At 35.0% G+C, this 24,292-nt stretch overlaps 1 protein-coding gene across 1 annotated transcript in view; it reads right to left on the bottom strand.

The window, feature by feature from the left end:
- The window catches only part of LOC135157764 (uncharacterized), a 31,202-nt gene extending 8,017 nt beyond the window's left edge, over nt 1–23,185 (bottom strand). Inside the window, exons 1-2 of the mRNA XM_064114600.1 lie at nt 23,159–23,185; nt 22,740–22,958 (exon numbers count right to left, since the gene is read on the bottom strand). Coding sequence (XP_063970670.1) covers nt 22,740–22,958; nt 23,159–23,185 — 246 coding nt within the window. The remainder of the gene's footprint in view (nt 1–22,739; nt 22,959–23,158) is intronic.
- Between the last annotated feature and the right edge of the window lie 1,107 nt (nt 23,186–24,292).

Raw genomic sequence — 24,292 nt, 5'->3', positions numbered from 1 at the left:
GGTTAAAGATGATGATGATGACTATGTGTGCTTGATGGTAATTATGATGACAAGGATGACAACAATTATTTGATGATTAGTCAGGTCATTATAATGCATTCGATTCTGGTTCTGTTGTTATGATGATGACGATGATGAAGATGATGGTGATTATGATAATGATGATGATGATGATGAGATGGTGATGATGACGATGATGATGATGACGACGACGACAATGATGATGATGATGACGATGATGATAATGATGATGACGATAATGATGATGATGATGACGACGACGGTGATGACAACGACGATGATGATGATGATGATGGTGAAAGTGATGATGATGATGTGGATGATGATGATGGTGAAGGTGATGATGATGATGATAATGATGATGGTGAAGGTGATGATGATGATGATGAGGGTGGTGGTGAAAATGAGTATGAAGTTAAAGATAATGATGAGTACGAGTACCTGGTAATGATAATTATGTTTATGAGGATAGCAACAATGTAATTTTATTGAATAGTAACTTCATGTTTATGTACAGGATGCAGATGAAAATGATTGTGTATGTTAATATTTTTTTTCTCAAAACGAATATAATGATGACGATATTATAATATCGATGCATAGATACAACGGATACATAAGCTATGGCATAGAACAAATGTAAAAATATTATGAAGATCTTCATGTATAATACTTTGAATCGATTACTTAGATGATTTTGCTCGTTTTATTACGCATAGTCATATCCGTATAAACAACGATCTTAAGAAGATATGAATGTACTGATGATGAAACGTTTTAACAAAGTTGACATCCTTGCTTTCAGACTGATGTCGATTAAAGTAATGGTTGGTTTTCTTTGGGAGGTAATTAAGAAAAATACATAGAAGAAGATTAACAAAGACATTTTTTCAAATAATTTGAGTGATTTCTTGTTAAGACTAAGAACGCTAAGCTATAGAACTTGTATTGAGTGACTATACCACTATGTATTTTGCCCTAGAATAATAGAGATGGGGTTTATATTAAACAAACTCTAAGAAGACACAAAGAGGCCGATAAATCAAACTTAAGTAAATGGAGCAAAGTGGCAGTCATGTCATCATCTAGCGACCGATTTTGCTGTTGGTATGAGTGTAAGTATGACGAAGAGGGGTGTGTACTTCTCCAGAGGCCCATAGACAAGAAAGTGCGATGACAACAAGTCCTAAAGCTGTTTTTAATTGGGCGGTAAATCTGAACAAACGTATCGATCAGACAGACGACAGCCAACGTGTCAACGCAAGACCGATGACAAACCAAAATGTTTTCAAATTATCATCATCCTAGTTCGCGCGCCTTTTAGCTCCCCGGCCTCCAATATCCACCAGTACAAGGTGTTGATACATTGTGATGAGCGATGGTGATGATGATGAGGATGGTGGTGGGGATGTTGACGGTGATTGGGGATGTTTTGCGGTTGCAGATAGTATTGGTAGCTGTCCAGTGTCTTGTATAATGTGCAGGAGAGGTGCGTATTTATAGGCCAAAGTCAATAGGCCGGTCATGCCACGGGTTGGCAGGCAGCGGTACGGCACCTGTGTACCTCGGGGCAGTGCAAGGCGCGGAGACTATCGACCCGGTCGACCAAACCTCCCAGCTTGGTAAACAATTTCTTCCCTGGGTTCGCGCATGGCTCAACACGTCTTGTTTTTATTTCTCCATCCTTGCCTTCGTCTTCGTTCTATCATTTTGTCCTTTCAGAAATTCTTCATCATCTTAGAATATTCCTTCTACATTTTATTCTGTCTTCCTGAATTAAAGTCACTGATTCTTATCAAGAAGTAACACCTGTATTAATGGTAAATGTTCACTCTTTCTTCCTTTCATCATTCCATTAGTTTTTCAGTCATCTCTTTATCTAATCGTTATTAGGTTACGAACACAATTGTTGTTCGCTTTGATTTTTTTCTTTGAATCTTCAACAGTGTTTATGTAGATATATATAATAACTATATCATATTTCCATTCATCTCAATCTTCCCTTTTTCTTTATTCGTGTAAAAATGAAACAAGTTTTTTCTCAATGCGGTTATACATTCATGTTTCTTCCTTAATCTTTAATACCTTATAAGCTATTTTATTCAATGCAAAGTGAATTTCCATTCAAATGCTCGTACATTAACCCTACGTTGGGTCAATGGTAATTCAATATTTTCCTAATTCCTCAATCAGGACAGACCGACCATACTAATACAACAAGCTACATACCTAAACACAGAGACTGTCACCTATGCCACAGCCCCACACCTTGCAAAGTTAACCCAAGACCTACTCGACCGACAAAAACCTGATTGAACTAAATTTGTTTTGCTGGTGACAAATTTCGCTCGTCAAATTGGTCATAATATCAGGTCTATTACCAATACACCGCACAGTTTTTCATGAATCTACGTCCAAACTGACTGCGGTGGACCCAAGCCTGTAAATATCGAATTTTAATTACGTTTCCAAACACTGAACAACTCTGTGAGTGTGGACGATACATGTGTATACCCATTGCGGCGCGTAGGTCGAGCGGGGACTGTCCCGGCGAACGGACGATCAAGTTAAGTGCGCCAAAACTTCGTTATACATAATGTCTCCATTGAACCAATTGAATCATAGGAATAATCTAGTTTACTACCCCCTAACCAGTTCAAATTCGGATATGATGCGTTAAGAATGATTGGCTAAATCTCATTTTCTTTGCCTTGCCCCTGGATTCAACTGCGGCGGGGAGAAGGCAAACAGAAAAGCGCAAACGAGAAAACTCGATATATATTTCCCATTTGTTTGTCAAATTAAATGGCGATTAGATGAGATTTGAACCTGTGAAGAATTGGTTTGAAGCAAATAGCGATACTCATTCCCGCATTTTCAGGAGAAGAGCTGTGGTTGCCGGGGGCACTTGATTGAGTTTAGCCCTAACTACAAGATTGAATATAGTGGTTATTACTACAGTGAGTGAATCGTAACGTTATACAATGTATCATGCCTAAGCTATCAAGTTATTTATTAGTCCTCTAAATTTGATTTCGTTATTGATCCACTTTAATCCTTCCCTCTTTCTTTCTTCAAAATTTCTTTGGAGATACTACGATGGATTATTATTGAATGTAATCGAGGAATGTTTACAAGCAATCACTCTTTTTGGCCTGGGGAAATTTGAAACAAAGCCTCAAAATCTGTCAAGAAAATTGCTTTTTGATCTTTTTTTGTGGAATGGGAATCTGGAATGTAGACCTCAGTTTTTCGTACTAAGGTGTGCACAAGAAAAGAAGAATAAAATCTTTCATTTTTAGGATGGATGATATAGAACCACATAAGTCCATTTTATCAATTTCATATCGATTTTAAAAAGAAAAACAAAGCAACTTTCCTTCAAAACACATTTAAAACAGTTTATTTTCCAATCGTACATCTTTAATATACAACTGCTATATTTTGAAAGGTCCGACAAGTGGAAATTACCTTCTTTGTCCTTTCTTATTACATTAATTTATTTGTTTTCATAGCCCTCTTTTTAGAATTTTGATTTAATTTCTTTCTATTCCTAAAGCAATGCACAACATGTTATAAAATTCTATTTTGACTTCATGACTAAATTGTATTTACTCACAAAGGTACCATTTTTTTTACAAGATCTGCTTCCGTTTTAGTGCCTCATTCTCATGTTTTCTACATCATGTGTAATCAAGGTGAAAATTGTCTATGGCTATGTCAAGTAGCTCCATGCAATTACTAAAAGATCGGAAATTGTTCTAAGTTAAAATAATAGTCGACCATAACAACACTCGGAAAAAAAACTTTCAAAAAAGGGCGCGCCCAATTTGACTTCGCTTTCCTGCTCTGAAACGACGTTTGAAAGCGCTGATTCTGTCTCCGCAATGAAAGCATAAACACACCTAGAGTGTGGGCGTATGTGCTCGCATTGGTGTGTGCGCGTGTGCGTGAGAGGGTGTGTATGTGGGTGTGTGATGTTGGTAGGCCATGTAAATCATTTATACCAATTTACGAACATCTTTGCACCAAGGGCTTCTAGAAGGGGCAAGTGGGGCCACTATTTTATGATTTTCCATTACATGAAAAAATGAATGAGCAAAAGAAAAGAATGAGAATAGTGATGGCATAGGGAAGACGTTGGAAAAAAAAGCTTGTACTGATGTGTGATTAATAAAATCGCCCAGATTTAAAGATTAAAATATTAAACATGCCCCCCCCCCCTTAAACACAGGTGAGCCATCGCTAAAGTTCATATCATTATGATAATGCTACGTAAAGAAATTTGAACTATATAAACGTTGTAAATTAAAGGAATCTCGTTGCGAACCAAATCAAACTGAAAGATAAGAACTACATTAAAAAGGATAATTGGTCATCTCTCCCACACGAACATACACACTAAAAATTGGGTATCACATTTTAATGTATAGACAAAAATATATGCGAAACGCAATAGCTAATTGCTTTCTTTCTTTATGTTTGTTGTATAAAGATGATTAGTAAATGTAAAATGTACCAGGATTGCATAGAAAACGCATTATATGCGAAAATTGTCGAACAGATATTTGAAATTGATAAAGATTTTTTTATTCAAGATTTTTAATGATTAATACTTAATACTTCTAACTATAAATCTCAGGTATAAAATTTCATAATACCTTGTTAATAGATACCACTCCCAATGCATTCAAATGCACGTTTTCATTTTATTCTATAAAAATGTATGAGAAAGAAAAAAATCTAGGCAAATGACCGTTTAGCAGAGTTGAATGTACAGTTCACGTCTTTAAATATCTTTGAAATGTTTATGGGTTAGAAAAGTTGGACATCGAAGGGACATGAAAAGCTTCTTATCCCTGCATTTCGATTGACTTCGGGTGAGTACTTCTACAATGCACTATTTAGAGCCAGTCTTTATATGAAGAAGAGACGCACCTATTTCAGGGATCGCTGTAAAGTGCAGGCGCACTTTTAAACCATAGCTAGAGGGGTGGTATTATAGCTATGTCGGTAATGAAAGGGGGTATGAAATGGTTTGTAGTAAAAGGTCATATATTCATTTCGGATAATTTTGTTTTAGAAAGTTGTAATTTTCATTGTTCCTTTATGGTCTATAACATTTAATTAGTTTAGATATTTACCAATGCCAATATCTATATCTGAAACACGCATATTAAACAAATAGGAAATAAAACATATGGAACGCCTCTGGCAGTCTCGCCTGCATTATGATTTAAAAGAGCAGAAGTGCTAAATTAGAAAATGACTATAGAATAATTATTCACAATAAACACCATTCATATATGATAATAAAATCCAATTGACCCTAAATGACCTTAGACCTTAGTCATATGACCTGAAACTCACACAGGATGTTTAGTGATACTTGATTATTCTTATGTCCAAGTCTTATGAACCAGATCTATAAACTTTTAAAATTTTGATGGCAATTCAACAAATACCCCCATCATGGCCAAAGTTAATTGATCTAAATGGCCTTTGACCTTGGTCATGCGACCTCAAACTTAGACAGGATGTTCAGTGATACCCCATTACCCTTATGTCCAAGTTTCATGGACGGGGTCCTTATACTTTTTTTAAGTTACGATGACATTTCAAAAACTTAACCTTAGTTAAGCGGTGTTTATAGTCTCGCTCTGTTATGCAGGCGAGACAAAAGGTGTCTCTTTAAGTTTACCCCAAAAAACAAGATTTACAAAAATACAGCAATCACCACACATTAGAGTAAACAATACGTAAGTTATACTAATGTCAACCCTTGCGCTAATTTTTAAAAATTGTTTTGTTATCTTTACGCTCATTTTTCAGCTTTTGTATGAAAATAGACATACAACCTTTTATAATGACACAAAACTGCACATAAGAGTGCAAAAGAAGATCCCATGCAGTCTCTCAAAGCGTAAACGTATGGAGGCGTGTATTAAAAAAGATTCTCTAATAATCGCTCAAAGCTAGCTAAATAAAAGTAGTGGTATGCGATGTTCAGGAATCTAACATCGTTTCTTCAAAAGAAAAGTTTGTATAATTTGGATTTTTTATGGTTGTACAATATGGCGAGCTCACCGCAAGGTATGCTTTGCGATCATGGCGATGGTGACTAGTATAATATAATTTCTCATTAATAGATATGACCGATTCACCCCATCTGCTTCATTGGGAAACTGGAAGTGTTTATTCATACCTAGTTGTTATTTTTGTTATGTCATAGATCATCTTTAACAAAAGGACATTACAAATACATCTTGAGAAAATTTTTCTGTCATTTCTAACAATTAAGTGTTATTTGCAAGGAAACTCAGTCTGATCATAAGGACTTTATAAAAAAATATGTGTTCTTATTTTCGGTAAATCCAGTGATGCTTGTTCCACAGTCGAAAGGGCATTTTACTTCGCTGGTTCTTCTTCCTAAAATGGTAGGGAATGATGCGGGGGGGGGGGGCTGTTGTACTAATTTGAGACTGCTCTGATTGAAGCCTACACTCCCCGATGCATTCTTCAGCAGCCCTAATTTCGGCCATATCCCAAAACGACTGGTACTCGTTGGAACGATTTCCACACACTCGGTCAGAAGTGATTCAAGCGAGTTATGCACAAGACCTCTCTCTACGGCCACTTAACTGATTAGAGACCGCGACTAAGCCGATTTCACTGTTTAGTGTGATTGAATTTTAACTGGATTAATCACAGAAACATAGACGGGGATAGGCCCCCTTGAGATCAAGAACAAATGAGAGTAGAAGAAATCATCTGCCAATTGTATAGCTATGACTCTTCAGGATCTTCAGCGCCTGGTTAACATATCATTTCGGTATGCATCACATAAGGACGTCTTGTATGGTATATCATGACGAAAGTGATTTCGACTATAATGTCCAACGTTTACTTTAAATATTGATTGATGAAACGACCTCTTTATGATGTTAATTCTAATTACGCTTTGAATGACGGATAGAATAAATTTCAAATTGTTATCATCAAATCAGAAAACCTCTTTTCCAAAAAGAAAAAAAAATATGTGATGAGATATTAAACCTGCTGTCAATGTTTTGATAACATTTATAAACTCTCAATTAAAATTATCATAACCCTCCCATTTTCTCTCTTTTCTTATACATTTCTTTATATTCACTTGTTTTCTTTTTCACTTTTCTTCATATCTTCTTCTTCAAGAAAATTGTTATCCTTTAAATTAATTCTTAATATTAAATAGTATATTTACTTTCTTTTCCTTCTTTATTCCACATTTGTATTAATCTATTCCCATCCTTTTATTTTATTTGCTTCCTTGTTCAGAAAAAAAATTGTAATAGATCTTTGTTTCAATACAGACGGAAATATGAAATAAGCTGACAATAAATCTAAAAATTATCTGATGAATCAAGATGCCTACATCATGACAATTTCCAAGATAGAAGCATTTTCTCGAGAAAGGAAGACAAAGATGACAATTCATTTACTATTCAACCTACATTTTTAGGAACCTCTTCTAAAACTTAATCTGGTTTAGACCCCTGAGCAAGGGCTGAATTGAGTGGAAGGCCCACCATCTTTCGGTGTCGTCAAAAGCGCGGGAAAAATAGCCCGGTGAAATGTAATTGAATTGAGTAATAGAAGGGGGATAACTGAAATCGCAACTGCGAATAATGAGTGACTATTAAATCTTTCGCTCATCACATATTTCTCTGACTTACTTAGCGGCCTCTTTATAACACCATGTTGTTTATTATATTAGAAATCAGCAGCTGGATTATGAAAGAGTCAGAATTACTTAAGGATATGTGATAACGGTAGATGATTCATTTATATCCTCTAGTTCTGCATCGTTCCTGTCAAGTTTTCATTCATTTCTATGTCTACTTTATTTTATACATGATCAAATGCACTAGATTTTATTTTGCGATGATCATTGACTTTGTAATCAATAGAGAAATGAACTTACAGGCAATTATGACAGGTTTTATTCTATTTCATGAACTTGAAAAACAAAGCAAATAATTTGACATTTGCTTTTTGTCTCTCTGAATACCAAAATTCTACATCATAACTTAGTCATACTTCAAATTCCATTAAGGAATTTATCACGTTTGTTATAGCTAATGGGATCCATTATTATGAAATTGATCTGTGATAAAACACAAAAATCTTAGGCTAAAATAATGGAAATACTTATTTATAAATCTTTTTAAACTTTCGATAAAGCAGTCACCATGGAGACAGATTTTCGTCACCATTATCTGTTCTCGTTACCAGGAGCTCGATCTTTACCATACGTCTACTCTTGATGGTTCCAGACGCCATGTATATCTTCCCGGTTTATAATCCTGCTATGTTAAATGATGCGAGGTGAGATTATCAGGTGGAGGGATAATCACCCCAAAGATCTGGCGGAGTGAGGAGTTATATACCAAGAGTGCTCTTCAAGGCAATACTTTAGAGATAGAAATTTATGAAAAATGAACACAGATTTAATATTTTTTAACTGTACTGAAATTATTGCAGATCATAAAAGCAGAGTTATCTACTATTGATTGTTTAGCGATTTTATTGAGAATTAAGCTTAATTGAAAGTTTCATTAAACTGGTCCATGACTTATTATTGACACCAAGAAAATCAGAGTTGGTAATAAAAGAAATTCAATCAGTAACTAAACAGTGTATTGAACAGACTGTATGAAATTGTGTTGACGTTGTCACTTTTAAATACGAGTTTTTATTCTATTTTTTGCCATCGTTTATTCAACTTGATTCCATTTATAATCATAAGACTATTCGCTACATTTTGAAGTACATTTTGAAAGAAGGGAAAAGATAAGAAATAATAGTGATGAGTGACAAGAAACGTGTATTAATAATGGATATTATCACCATTATCAGATATTTATTGATGTTACCCAATTTGTTTTGTTATTATTATAAAGGTTTGATTAGGCAATGTGTTCACTTCATGCGTGAGAGTGTATAGGAGGATGCAAGCCGCAAGCGCGTGTGTGTATATAGGTGCGTGCGAGTTCCTGCATGTTCTATGGGGACATATATCTAATCATCAACCGGGGACATTCCAGGACCAGATAAACATGTCCATCAATTACTCATCTCATTTCAAACCGTTTCATAAAGTAAACTTACGATTGGTAAAAAGTTCCCGTTTGGCCAATTTCAATCAAGTTAAGTGTGTAGGGCAGTACAAAGCGTCCCCGGTTCGCGCACTTTTCTCGCATATTTCTGAAAATGAGCACGGTTAGTGGAATGAATTCAAATTTTTAAGTGTATGAGACAACACACACACGTCTCCTCTCTGGTGATTAATGATAAGTGAGTCCCTGATTGTAAAATCACAAGACAGTGTGTGCGTGCGTGTATATATGTGTTTGGGGTTTACAGATATGTATCCATATTATGATTATTCATATCTGAGACCGACCTTTAACATCACCATCCGAAAGACATGAAAAGGCAATAGATTACATGACTTGCTCAGGGGGCATAGGTTCATAGGCCAGGTCTCGAACCTAGAACTTCATTTGTTTAGTCAAGCATTTTGACTACTAAGTAATGACACCACTTATCAATGATTGTTATCGACTTATGTTTCATAAATAGAGCTTATGGCTATGTATGAAAATTCGATAAAAAAAAAATAAATGGAACAATTTCGGCTGTTTTTGTTTCTATATTGCATGGAGCAATCTTCATTTCATGGTTCCGGCTTCCCTCTCAAATAACCTTAACCAATACTGCTTCAAATACCCTTTTAAGATCTTTATAAACCATGATAACAGGTGTATGTTACACGACTTTCTATCGTTTAGTTTTGTTTCTGTAATATGTCAATTTCTCGTCTTATGTTAGAAGGGAGCAATATTTGAAAGGAAGCACTGCGAAATAATTTACCCTGCGGTGATTTAAGATTGAATAGCATAATTTGTGCGATGATCCCTCCATTTGTTTCGAGTAAACTTGCGTTCGTTTCATCTCTTGAGATTTCTAGGCGAGCCGAAACGAATTGAAACTCAAGAAAGCACCCCGAATATTCATTTTGAAATCAAAACTCATCAGTGTATTCTATGAGAAATTAATACGCAGCGATTCTCTCCGCAAAAAAATGAAGTGTTTGTTCAAAGAATGAGTTTTCCATGATCGAAAATCAATTGGAAATTCGTGCAAAGGACAAACGCAAGATGATAATTGATTGCAAAAACATATTGATCAGTTCATCAAATATGTATTTAACATTTGTTTCACTTTGTATACGCAGATGGGTGCATTTAAGAGTACAATTTTAATTGAAATACATCAATTTGAACAAGGTATACGATATGGTAATATAATATAAGATAATATCACTGTCATGTATAGATGGAGGCATAAAAAGTTAAACGACCGTGACAATAAGAAAGCACATGAAAGAAAATATGGTGCAATATGATATTTTCTGAAAATTATGTAAAAATCTATTACAAAATTATACATATTTTTATGTTAAAAATTGTCAAATTTTTCACTTGCTCACGACTTTGAAAATGTTTGCCACATACGCCATATTCTTTCCCTCAAAGTTTCTGGTTCTTCGCGCCACTGGATAGCATTACATGCGATAATAGGATAAAATAGACCAAGCTTTTATACGAAAACAGGAGATTAATAGAAATATGAGGAAAAGAGGAATAGATAAAAGAGACATGGTAAGTTGAAATAAGGTAAGGTAAATTAAGGTAAGATAGGAAACGATAATGGCATAGACAATATAAGAATATAAAAGAAAATATAAGGTCAGATAAGATGAGGTTACGATTCAACTCTAATAATGTGCTATACAAGTAATCTTGTTTCATATTTACTTATTCACTTCAAAAGTTGCAAATAATTAAGATAAGTGAGAAAGGAACAATTACGTTTGATTTTTGTAAATGACATGCAATGCATTATGTTAAAAATATATTAGAAATCGAAACTACATGTCACGCTTAAACACACTTATGGTCATTTATGATTTTATTTTTCTCAGTTTGTTTTTAAGTATATTTTCAAATTTAAAAGGTTATCACAAATGACCAGGGATGACACGATAATAATTTGAAAGAAGGGGTAGGAATGTTTTAATTCTAAAGGTGACTATTTTTTCTCACTCAATAGGCGTATTATTTCAGTATTTCAACATCCATTTACCATCCCAATACAATTTGTTTATTTTTTTCGTTTTTGAATACATATAAAATTGTAGAAGACGTTTGCTATGTCAAGTGTCATTTTTACTTTTCTTATATACGTGATGATTATGGTCACCACTAAATTCAAATGACGTCATAAACTAAAACAATTAGCAATTATATAATAATTAGATATCCATGCAATCGTTGGCCTTGGTGTTTACTAGAACGTCTTTTTTATGATGAAAATGCAATGAAAACAATAACTATTTCACGAGAAGATTTTCATAAAGCATCAAAAGTCTTTGGTCAATAATGCTGACCCTGATACCGACGCTACATTTTGCTTGAATGCAACAATTACATACAACGCATAAAACAAGCTTTCTTTTAGTGTTGTCTCACGTTCATCTTCATATCGTGTGAAGTTGATGGTTGTCATAGGTTAGAATTCAAACTAATTGCAATTACCGGGTTTTCCTCACGTCTTTTGTTGCAACCAAACACCATTGATATTTTTACAGAGCTTAAATCTCCTATGATTTCACATTGAACATCTCGTTGATTTTTTTTTTTAAATCATGATTATGTCATTGGGCTGGAACACAAGAAAATTATTTCTGATTTTGATATAATAAATAATGCATATATATTTTTACATGTGAATATATGTAAACAAAAATCAAAATAACATGAAAATGGGGGCTTTTAATTTATTTTTATTTTTGGGGGTTAACGTACTTTTAAGATACATTTTGAATTTTATGCTGTACTAACAAATCTCTTGAATTCAACTGAACTTTAATTTTGTAGAAACTGAGTTTAGCTGTAACATTACAAAAGAAAAAAAAATAACTATGGGCTGGTGGAGGAGAGGAAGACAAGAAGTGTATGATCCATGGGAATAGTTTCAAATTAAAACCACACTAAAATGCAAGGGATTGTATGAAATATACGATGAGATAAAAAAGAAATGAAACATGGAGTATGAAAGTATGAAGAAAGGGACAGAAAAGGGGAGAAAGGGAGAGAGAGAGATATAGAAAAGGAGAGATGTCTGATGAATGGTATGATTAGAATAGCAAGGTTGAGTGCATGTTAGATTTAATAACGAGAGTAAAGCGTGGCAGTATAGCGTGCTCCCTGCGGGGGAGTTACGGGGCGTTTGACAAACGACGAAGAACCCAGAGCCAAGGTCATCATCCCACGTCAATAATATACATACATGTTCATTCCCTCATATGCTTTTTCATATCTACATAGGTTTTCAGACGCCAATTGTTAAATAAAAAAAGAAGAGAACTGAAACGAGTTGGTTATAGTATTTGTTGTTTGCGGGCAATATGTAAAATTCGTCCCCTTGTTTTCAAGCGTTGCCTGCACTTGACTTGTTTGTTTTCAAAGTGTGATAGCTGTTATGCAAAGGTTTGTTGTTCTGAAAAAGCTCGTTTGGAAGCAATATCATGCATTAATTATGAGAAGAAAGCCTGGATAGGTGGAAGTGGAGTAATGCGCAAAAACAAAATTAAAGGGGAATTTTGAAGAAAAGATAACTGACGTGCTAGAATCAAGAAGAACATATTTAAAATCACTCATAAGTTCAATAGAATGTTATAAAAGATAATAATTATTGAACTTGCAAAGTCAATATAATACTACTACTGCTACTTCTACTGTCTGCTGCTACTGCTGCTGATACTATACTACTACTACTACTACTACTACTACTACTACTACTACTACTACTACTACGACTACTACTACTACTACTACTACTACCACTACTACTACTACGACTACTACTACTACTACTACTACTACTACTATTTCTACTACTACTACTACTACTTCTACTTCTACTACTTCTACTACTACTACTACTACTACTGCTACTACTACTACTTCTACTACTTCTACTACTTCTACTACTTCTACTATATACTTCTACTACTTCTACTAATTCTACTACTTCTACTACTACTTCCTCCACCACTACCACGATGACCATTATTTACTAACCCCCCTCTTACACACTGTATCTGGAATGAATTGAAAAACGAAAGGAAGGGGAGGGGGAGCTAGAAGAAGAGAGGGTGAACATTATGAATAAAAAAAGTATAAAGAAAGAAGTTTAAGTATAAAAAGAAGTCTTCAGGAAAAAGTGTTTAAAAGTGCAACCCAATGTCACACTGGGGGCCTTTACAGGTGCAACGTTGCACCTTTTAGATTAGAAAGGTGCAAAATTTCACCTGTTAAAGGTGATCCTATTGTGGTATTGAAGACAAAAGGGTGGAAAAAAGAAAATGCAATACACGTTTGGTACAAGTATGAGGAGGAAACTATTATGCATTATTGAAAAAAATGAGCCTAAAGCCAAAGGGTATTAATGATGGGGTTATCAAAAAGCATAAATTAAATAAGGTGTATAAAGTAGTACTAGTATGTAAGAAGAACAAAAAATATATAAGAAAGAGCTTCTAGACTGAAAATATTGAATGATTTTTAGAGAGAAAGAGAGAGAGAGAGAACAAAAAAAGAAAGAGATGGGGAGAGAGTGAGGGGGGTGGGATGGGGTGGAGGGCAAGGACATTTATTTGACGGAGGATGAATGGGTATAAATTATACTCAGGTGAGATATAGTGGGAAAATGAATAGACTAAGGGGTAGGGAAAAGAGAATGTGTGTATTTGAGTTCAAAAGAGAATAGACCAGTAAGGAAATAGATTGAGAGTCTACCACGGAGCGCTGCACACCTAATGTAATTTGCCACATTTTAGCCAGGTCAGGCACAAGGGGTTCTCTCTCCCTTCTACGTTTCGCTGCGCTGTATTTGATAGCTGCGATGGCGTGCAAACATTTCCCCTACTAAGTGATCGTATTACACGGTCCGGTAGACACACACTGCCCCGCTCTCTGGGCCGCGCAATCAATTAAAGCGATGCCCCTTTAGTTAGTATCCATGCATGCATGCGTGGTGTATGTACTAGCGTAGATAGCAGAAATACTGGTTTATGGCGCCACATAGCGTTTCACACAATGAGGCGCCATGGAGCGATGTGTAGATGCAATCATTACATACTGGTGGTGGGGGAGGGGGTATGTAGCAACCATGAGGGGATGGCAAAGCTTAATAGGTGTTAATAGAGAATACTGTGCCTCATCACTGATTTTAATGAATTATTCTGTGGGTGAGATGAGTTTTGTGTATGAGCGTGTTTATGTGTGAAAAGTTGAAAGCGGTTACGAATGGTTATTTGAATGTGAATTGACAATTCTATATTATGTTCATAAGGCAATTATTAAAATGCAATGATAAATATGATACCGACAATAATAATGATAATTGTAATAAAAAAATTGATAGTGATAATCTTAGTAATGATGATAATAATTATTATTAAATGATATTTGTGATATATAATAATAACAATTATAATGATTTTTGTAATATATAATAATGATAACAATAATAATGCTAAGATAAAGATAATTATGATACTAATCATGGTCAGCTAATTTCAATAAAGATAATATTACTAATAACAGCATTAAAAATGATTATAACAATAACAACGATAGTAATAATAATTATAGTAATGATGACAATGATGATATAACTCTATCATAAGTATTGATTTATGATCTTACTATATTGCATAGTGTTAAAGGAAATTAATCTTTAGGCGTTTACACAATCACACGCTAACACACCTCAAACCCACACCCACACATGCACACCCACACACGCACACACATAATACAACCAAACTAGCAGGTAAATAGAAAATAAATTGAGTTTAATAATCATAAAACATGAGATATAATAATTTTTCACTTTGCAACTACAAGTGGGAAGATAAATATGAGAAAAAAGAGAATCATGTTTCTGACAAACATTCCGATGCAACATCGTATAATAAAATACTGAGTGAGTGTTTCACAAAGCTGTTACACTTAACTTTACTCCCGACTGGAACATGTTCTTAGATGCTAAGTCATATATAGAGGATAAATCAGTTAGCACAAGAAAGGGTCACCAGTCGTGTAGTTTCGTTAAACACCCACCAGGATGTTATTGCATATACGGGAAAAAATCAATTTGATTAATATAGACTTATAACTCTATAATTATGAAGAAAACAAACACGACAAACAATGAAGATAGGTTGGGTTCATTTCATCAGATGTAGCCTAGATAAACAAACAACTGTAATGAATTGAACTTCAGCATTCGATTTGTTGTTTGACACTCGTCGATTCTCATTAAGTTTTGAGTATGCGCGGCTATTACTCTAAAATTCAGAATTTTTCACTCAAGCATGTGAAAGCATTTTACGGTTTATTAAACCGAGGTGTTTTCTCCTTCCGCAGTTTTGAGAGTTTAGATTGGAAATGTATATATTGTAAACATCATTCTTGCCATTCATTATAATAATTGATTTCATGCTTAAAATAATTATTCATATCACGTCTTCATGTTTATGCAACAGGTAATTAAGCATAAACTGAAAATATTTAGTTATATTATAGAAATCACTTAAATCAACGGCTTTGCATTATAGAGGTATTAATTTCGTCAACGGGCATTACTTTTTTTAATTTTTTTTTTACTTTTCAAATTTTTCCTCGGGAAAATGTGCCCCCCATTTCCGTAATTTATATACAATTAATATTTTTTTCTAATACTTATAAATAAATAGGTATAGTGCACCATTCTATTTCATGTGTACTATGCTATCACTGGTATTTAAATGTTGTAAATGCAGAAGAATTACAAAACAAAACAACATAAACGAAATATCATAAATTTAACGCTTGTTTATGGTGGTTATACTGGATATGATAATGTTTTGTTTCATCATGGGGGCCTCTGAGAAATTACTCTTTTTCGGTCATCCATTACCAAATATTTGATTCATCTTCTATTCATTCTATTACTTCTATTTCATGTTTCGTTTTCATCATTATGATTCAATAAAGCAAATGAAAGTAATTTCATTGTTAAACATATAATGAAAATAGTCCTGAAATTTACAAGACTTTCACCTTGTACAATGGGACATACACTTAAAAGACATACGAATGTTAAAAAAAACCTTCTTGATAAAGTTGTTAAAACTTAAGGAATTTCTTCTGACATGTTACTCTACTTCAGTTGATTGAAAGCTGGTTAGTTCATTTACACCTTCTACAAGTCTTCCTTATATCTCTATGTTAACCATGCCCTCTCTTTCACTGTAATATTTTTCCGAGACAATCATGATGATATCTTAGGTATAGTCTACTGTCATGGCGGTCGCAGTTCTTACATTTTTGTAGTCGATTGGAAATATGTAAATTAAATCCCCTTCATCAAATTAAGATGCCGTCTAAAATCAAAGCGGAATCCTGAAATATGAAAATACATAAATTTTGTTTATTTCACCGTATCGCTCTCACCTCGTCAAATAAATGCAAGGCTGACGATGTAATGTATATTCTCAAAGAGTAAAACGCAAGAACTGGAAACAACTTGATAGCAAGAGTACATGTTGACAGCTTTCTTATTTAATAAATCGTGACACCCTCACACTTCAATAAGCACCTTCCTATCTTTTCCTCAGATTCACTTCATATTTCGTTTTTGATACATTTAATACTTTGAGTATCAAGTTGTACTATTTTAATAATGACCCCTTTTCTTGGATGGATGACCCATGTGACAGCCATTTGTCATGGCAGTCGGAAGAGAGAAAAAATAGAAAGAGCTTCTAGAAAAGTCAGAGTTATTGCATTAAATTATTCCGCTTGACACTGGATGCATGCATATCGACTTCATATCTGAAAGCATCTTCAAGTTTTTACATCTTTCCGAAACATTAACAAAATGATAAATGTCCTAGAAAAGTAGTAGGATAAGATTTGCAAGAGGAAGAAAGTTTAGAAGGATACATAACTTTTGATAGAGAAATATTCCATAAAAATTTAAAAATGTATATAGAAATTTTCATTCAAGAGAATGCAGAGAGTTTAACAGCAACATCTATAATATTGAAGATTTGTTTTCCATAGTTTTCAATGGTCAAAATATCACTAGAAAATATACCAATCGGTCTTCATATCAAAATTCAATGACATTCTACATTAATAATTTTAGGCATGGTGTGTACTTTATATCTTATTTTTATAGACCCAAGAATCCTAATAAAAGAAAGTCTCCTTAACACAACCGTGGTCAGGACATTGTCATGGATTTTAGTAATTATAAACAGAACGATTTAATACACAATTTTAAATTACAGTAGCATTGAAACCGTTAGTGTTAAAATTATTAGAAAAATAGCCTTATAGCATATAGATACATGTATCTAAATCATGTGTGTACAAAAATCAATCTAAAGGGTGAGTGAATGATTTTAGTGTATTTTTAAGTTTCAAAAAGAAAAAAAAGATAAGTAGTATTACAAAATGCACAACACAGAAAAATTAATAAGACATACACATATTCACCCCCCTCATTGCTAACACCCACATAGACACACACATACACACATCCATATCCTTAAAAAAGACTAAAAACATACTCACTTCGACAAAAATCATAACATACACACACACATTATGATTGCGCGCACAAAGAAATGCAAAGTACAAGATTTAAATAGGAAAACCCTGTGGATTGCACTCCTTGTATGTACGCGTTTATGTCGTCCATTAGTATTCATACGAACTTCTTTTTTCCCAGAGCCTTTGGTCCAGATAACTCAAATCATCTATACAAGTCTCTCATTCGCTAAATGCACTTCATCTTTAGTTCTGAAGATAAAACTGGTTGTTAAACAGTCTAGGATTTGGGCAAACGAAACCACTTTGAGATTGGTGGGAAACCCGAACTGAATTCAAAGTGAACAACGAGCATAGGCCTCATAATTGAACGCATTATATAAGTTAATTGTATTGAAGGACATGAAGCTAGCGGGAAAACGGCAATCAAATTTACTTATCACTTTTCTTCCCCTTTTATTTCCTATCACTATCTCCCTTTCATCCCCTATCCACCACTTTCTTCCCTTTCATGATGGACTCGTCCTCTCCTGGATGCCATCTTTTAGTTCCCTTGTTCTTTTCCATCATCTCTCTCACGTACCCTCATCTTATTTTCCGAAAAAGAATCAACAGTGATGGATCTAAAATTGGCGGCATTCGTCGGTATTACATTGCACTGACATTTGCGATCGGAATTGTAATGTAAGTCGCCGGGGAGCCTGGGGCGTGGAAAGCGCTTCACGATTAGTATCAAATCACCGCGGCGTTCCGCAAGTCGCCAAGGTTTGGCGCGAAAAGAGAGTTAGGTATAAGGGGGATAGAAACGGGCAGAGAGGAGGAAGAGAAAGAGAGAGGGAGATAGAGAGAATAAAACCGAAGGAGCATCGTCTGTTTACTATGCATCTATCGGGGAAGCTCTGGCGTACCATTTATGTTCACCGTACTCCGATTACAGCCCCTCAAACACCAATCAAGCAAATAGCTCTGCTCGCAATTGTTTTTCTCTTACTTTAACAGACCACTTCTTATTGTCCGTTTTCTCTCTCTTTACATCTGGAGAAAAAGAGGCAAAATAAAGATCCCTGGACCTGAATATTGTAATAAGACGGGGATGAAGGCGTGGAGATAAAATAAAACCAAGTGATTTTTCTAATTTTGTTAATTGGTCGCAGATGTTAACCTTAGTTTCAATTCAGACTAAATATCGGTTTTACATGCTGAGGAGACGCCATTCAAGTATGTCATGTAGACATTATTTAAGAATTACAACGAAGGGAAACAAAAGTTTAACGATCAGAAATACATGTAAAGGCCTATGGCTTACAGACACATCTGTATTGGCATTAGAGTATTGATGACAGTGGATGTAAAGAAATGAACACTGGAATTTGACAAAATGTGTCAATATATTGATTTAAAGAGCTAATGTGATTATCAATCAAATCAATTCAGTATAAAATACAATCCTGAAAACCATGCATTTTCATAACAAATAAACAAATGCATCAAACTAACGTTGGTATTAGCGGAAAACACATCACATTTAGTTAGACAGTTATTCATTTAAGAAATTTATGTTACGTGGGTTAGGTATTTCATAAACAATCATGATTTTGTTTTAACTTCTATTATCAGCCCTGTGTTTGGGTGGGTGTGCGTGTGTGAAACAATTCGGTACTAACACTTACTTCCATTTCAATGTGTTTGGTCTTTCTGCCAAAAATCAATTGAGTGGTGTAATTTTTGTGCTACACTTTCTATGAAGGCTAGGAACGGGTGCACATTATTAATGAGTCCTGATAAAAAAGTGGAAATAAATAGATGAATATATTTCAATGTTTTGTTTATGGCAAATAGATTTTATTTATTATTTTTTTAAACAAATTTTCATGAAGAATTACAATGAAAGAAAATCACGGTGATTTTTTTAAATTTTGTTTACAATCAAATTAAGATAAAATTAAGAGTTTATAACCAATAATGAATTGAATTGGCATACATCTGCACACATTAAAAAAGTATGATTTAAAAAGTTTCTCCAAATTCTGAAAGTTAAGAATAATGATATCAATTAAAAAACAGTTTTAGGAGACGTTACATTTATGATTAATTTTCTACTAATTGATTGTGTTGTCAATTTATCCTCCACATTGGTTATCGATGCATTACACACGGTGACATGGGAAAATGCCGACATAATTAGAGTTTGAAAAGTGTAAATATAGGATATAATTCCAAACGTCAAGTTGAAAGTCAATCAGTGAGGTGGTCCCGGACCGGTGTAAGGTGAGCCCTAGACGGGCAGCTCGCCGGGTCGAACGCAGGGGGTATCCCCGTTACTGTTTGCATACCCGCGCGCGCCACTTAACGCAATTAATTTGATAAGGACCCTGTGCCCCCTCCGAAGTGGAGAAGGGGGTAAGTGGAGAATAGGGAAAAAGAGATAGAGATAGCGAATGAGAGAGGCAGATGATGGCGTTATTTTTACGCATTGTTTGCACAGGAAATTATTACCGGGGCGCGATGTTAAATACATTACTTTAAGTGGTTTAGATTTCTCGCCCATCCGCTAAAGTGAAAGCTATTGTTCTGCCAATTATTATAATGATTCTTCAACAGCAGCCGATAGCAGACGATACCCTCACTATCCAACATCGAAGTGGATATCGGAATCGTTTTCTTCTATGGGTGTCGTTTGCTGGACCAACGGAGACATCAAATAAGGAAAGAATTTGATGAAAAATAGGACGATGTACTGGAAAGGGGGATGGAAGAAATATAGAGATAGATGGAGCGAAGCTTAGATAGAAAAAGAAGGAGGTGTATTATAGCCGGTGATGAAGGGTCTTGAAGCGGGAAAGCTACCCGAGGGATCGGGGCGAGCAGTAGGGTCGGGTTACACCGCTCTCAGTTCGATGGACCGCAGTTAATGTAATAAGGAGTAGTAATCAGTCACTGGTAGAAATAGACTCCGCTTCGCTGAATTCTCTTTCCCTTTTTTATTTCCCTTTTCTTTTTATGCTTTTAAATGGACTACTTTTCCGTTTCAATCCTTCTCAACATGACTGCTGTCAAGAACAAAATGAAACAGATAAAAAAGAAAAGAAAAGACTTCCCTTGAAACATCGACACCCCTTTTCCCAAACTTAAAATATCTACCAAAGTTTCCCCGACCTTTATGCTATATACCGTCATCTCCATTCTATATTAACCAAGTATACTTGCATAACTCAAGAAGGCTTTGTGTTTTTTAGATCAATAAAATTCAATGAGTTATTCCTATTATCACTTTCATAAACGTCTGTTAGTGTCCTTGATTGTTTATTACTGCAGCAATAATTATTGTAACATAAATCCCCAAACTTTGTTATGTTTTAAAACTTAGTTTTAAATGGGCTATATATATCGTAACGTTCCATGATTTACCAGTTTTAAAGTTTTATGAATATTTTTTTTGAAGAATTCATTATGTTATACTCGTTGTATTCGGAAATTTACGACTCTGGCATTAGTTTTCTTTCTGCCCTGCCTCCTCGCCCCATTGTCTGTCTGTCTGTCTGCCTGCCCCTCTCTCTCTTTCTCTCTCTCTCTCTCCCTCCCCCTCTTTCTCATTCTGTCCCTATCATGTTCATTTTTAACTCTTTTAGTTTATGTCTCTTCATATAATTCTCCTTTTATATCATTCCATCTTTACCCCTCCTCCCTACTCTCTTTCTACAACTCTTTCTCTCCCAATCCCTTTCCGTATCCGTATAGTATAATATCCACTTCTTTTGTGCTTACATCCGGGGCTTACATGTGGCAGAATGCCAGATCATCTCAATCTCAGCTTCATCACATCCATTAAAACAAGTTGATAAAATTATAGCCCTCTCTTGTGGAAATTTTCCTGTCCCTGGTCGACCCAACTACAGCCACTCAACTCCTCTAAAATGTCCTCTGTAGCTTTGAAGTGCGCACGATAACGCAAAACGAAGTAGAAAATTGAAACGTAAAAGAGCGCGAATATGCTCTGCGTTTTGCCTGGTTGGACTGGCCCTGCACTCCCTTATCTAATTTTGTATTATTAGATTCTCGAATCCTATGAATGCATGATTTTCCAATCTGGTTGAATTAATAGGAATGTATACACGTGTAGGCTGATTCATTATACCCAATAAAAATATGAAAAAGGCGATACGTCTTCATCTGCATTCTACACAAGGCGTGTGACTTTGGCTTGTTTTGAAAGATTGTCGACACATGATTTTGGGACTAGACGAGTGCCAAAATGATGACCTGATGACGATTGGGATTTTACAGAAGGAAAAAAGGAAAATCATCTATTAATACAGAAGTTTTCTTTGTGATGGATATGATTTTTGTAGAAATCATCTCTAAATTCTTGGAAAATCAGCATTTATCAATTATGTATGATATTTTTAAACTGTTAATGAATAAAGTAAAATGAACAAACCAAAACTATACAATCACATGAAAATACGTAGTTATTCAATATCTCCATCCATATCACAAAATATATTATCGTAATGATTGTTCTTTTTGTAATGGCGATATAATAATCTATGAGCTGCGTAAGCTGATACATTTCATAAAAAATAAATTTCTTGATGGATATCTGGTCTGACTATTCGATAAAGTCGTAAAACTGGCAATCTTTGATGCTCTATTAAATTAAATTCAAACTTACTATGAATAAATTTGTTTGCCTCCATGTGTTCTCAATAGCTCCATTGAGCATTTTCCAAATAGCTTAGAGTATTACAAGATGGATGAAAGTGTTTTATTTCAAATCTATCAATGTATTCAATCGATTATCATAACATCGTTCTAAAGCCTCTCTAAGTTATGATAATCTTCCTCCAAAATGTTTGCAAATGTTCCAGTTCATGATTTGATAACGCATTTCCTAAAACTGTTAAATTATGAATGATAATATAAAAATTATGTAATAAAAACTTGTCTCAAGGTATGTCGTATGCGATTTGAAATGAAAATTTGTTTGGTCTGGATAACGCTCACTATATCTACAACATCATCACCATCATCACCATCATCATCATCATCATCCTCGTCGTCTTCATTATCGTCATTACCGTCGTCATCATCATCATCATCATCCTCATCCTCATCATTATCTTCATCATCATCGCCATTTTCCTTATCATTATCACCGTCGATGGTCAGTCTGATGATGAGTATCATCAGTATCGACTGGCCATTGGATAGCCCAATCACAATCTCATGGGAAAGGAAACCAAAATAAAGGAAACAAAAGACTGGACCAAACAAAAGAAGATAATCATAAAGAAGAGGAAGGGGAAGAAGGACACTCGATTCTAGCCCGTGCGGTGGTTCCATTCCCTTCTCACTCCTTTCACGCGTTTATGCACCTATTAAGGAACGATCGATGATGCCTTGGGCCTGGCCTCATCACCCACCTCCTCCGCCTCCTTCTCATTCTCCATTCTCCGAGGGAAGATGGCGTGATGGCGGACACCCCTTCACCAAAACAACATCCTACGTGATGGCTTCTCAGCCGTACCGCCATCCCCCAGGCCTCCGCTAATTTGTATCAACTCTACCAACACTCTCCGTCTCTATATCTCCCTTTACCCCTTTCTTAATTTTACTCTTGATATCTCCTTTTCCTTCTTCCTTTTTATCCTTTCAACCACCGACATTCCCATTATCCTTCTCACCAAAACCATCTCTTTTCAAAGATTTTCTTTCTTTCTGAACCATTCTGGCTCTGTATAATTATTTACATCCCTCAACGTGTTGTGAATAATGATAAAACTATTTTTTAACAAGCATTGTCACATGCAATCTACACTTTTTTTTACCTATATATCAATTTAATTTATGTTTATCGATTAATCAATATTGGAAATTTGTATTAAATCTACAAAAGTGTTAACTTTTTTTCAGTTGATCATGATGTACTTATCATCCTTTTCTAATTTTGCTTCTCTATTTCCTTACATTTATCCCTTTCCATTTTTTTATTTGTTCTCCTTTACTTTCCCATCTCATACTCCTTCTTTCAACTATCTTCCGCCTGGGCTTCCACCTCATCTCTTCCTCTTCTATGTACTCCTTCATCTCCCTTCTCTATCCATCTCTGTTATTCCCATACTTCCTTCACCACTGTCCTCGGTTCACCCGTCTCTCTCTCTCTCTCCCTCTCCCTCAACCTCTTTTCTTCCCTCTCTCTTATTCATAATCCATTTTTATCACCCCATCTCCCTTACTTCCCTCCCCTCTCTTCTTTTCACTATTACCCTAACGTATAATCCCTCTCTCTCCCCCTCTCTCCTTTCTCAATCTCTTTCTCTCCCTTTCTATTATTCTCTTACTTGTTTAGCCATTCACCTCACCCCATCCTCATCGATCTTTGAATCCCATCCATCTCCTAATGCGACCGTGAAAGAAAGTGCATAAGCCAGGAAGGCAATATTAATTTATATAATTCAGTTATAGAAGATGAATGCCTATGTAAGTAGAAGGTATAGGATTCCCTGATCATGCTCTTGGTGGTATATCTTTTATATCACATGTAGCCTGACCATGGC

This window comes from Lytechinus pictus, unplaced genomic scaffold (assembly GCF_037042905.1).
Source record: "Lytechinus pictus isolate F3 Inbred unplaced genomic scaffold, Lp3.0 scaffold_19, whole genome shotgun sequence".
NCBI lineage: Eukaryota > Metazoa > Echinodermata > Echinoidea > Temnopleuroida > Toxopneustidae > Lytechinus > Lytechinus pictus.
This window is presented reverse-complemented; position numbering and strand designations above follow the sequence as displayed.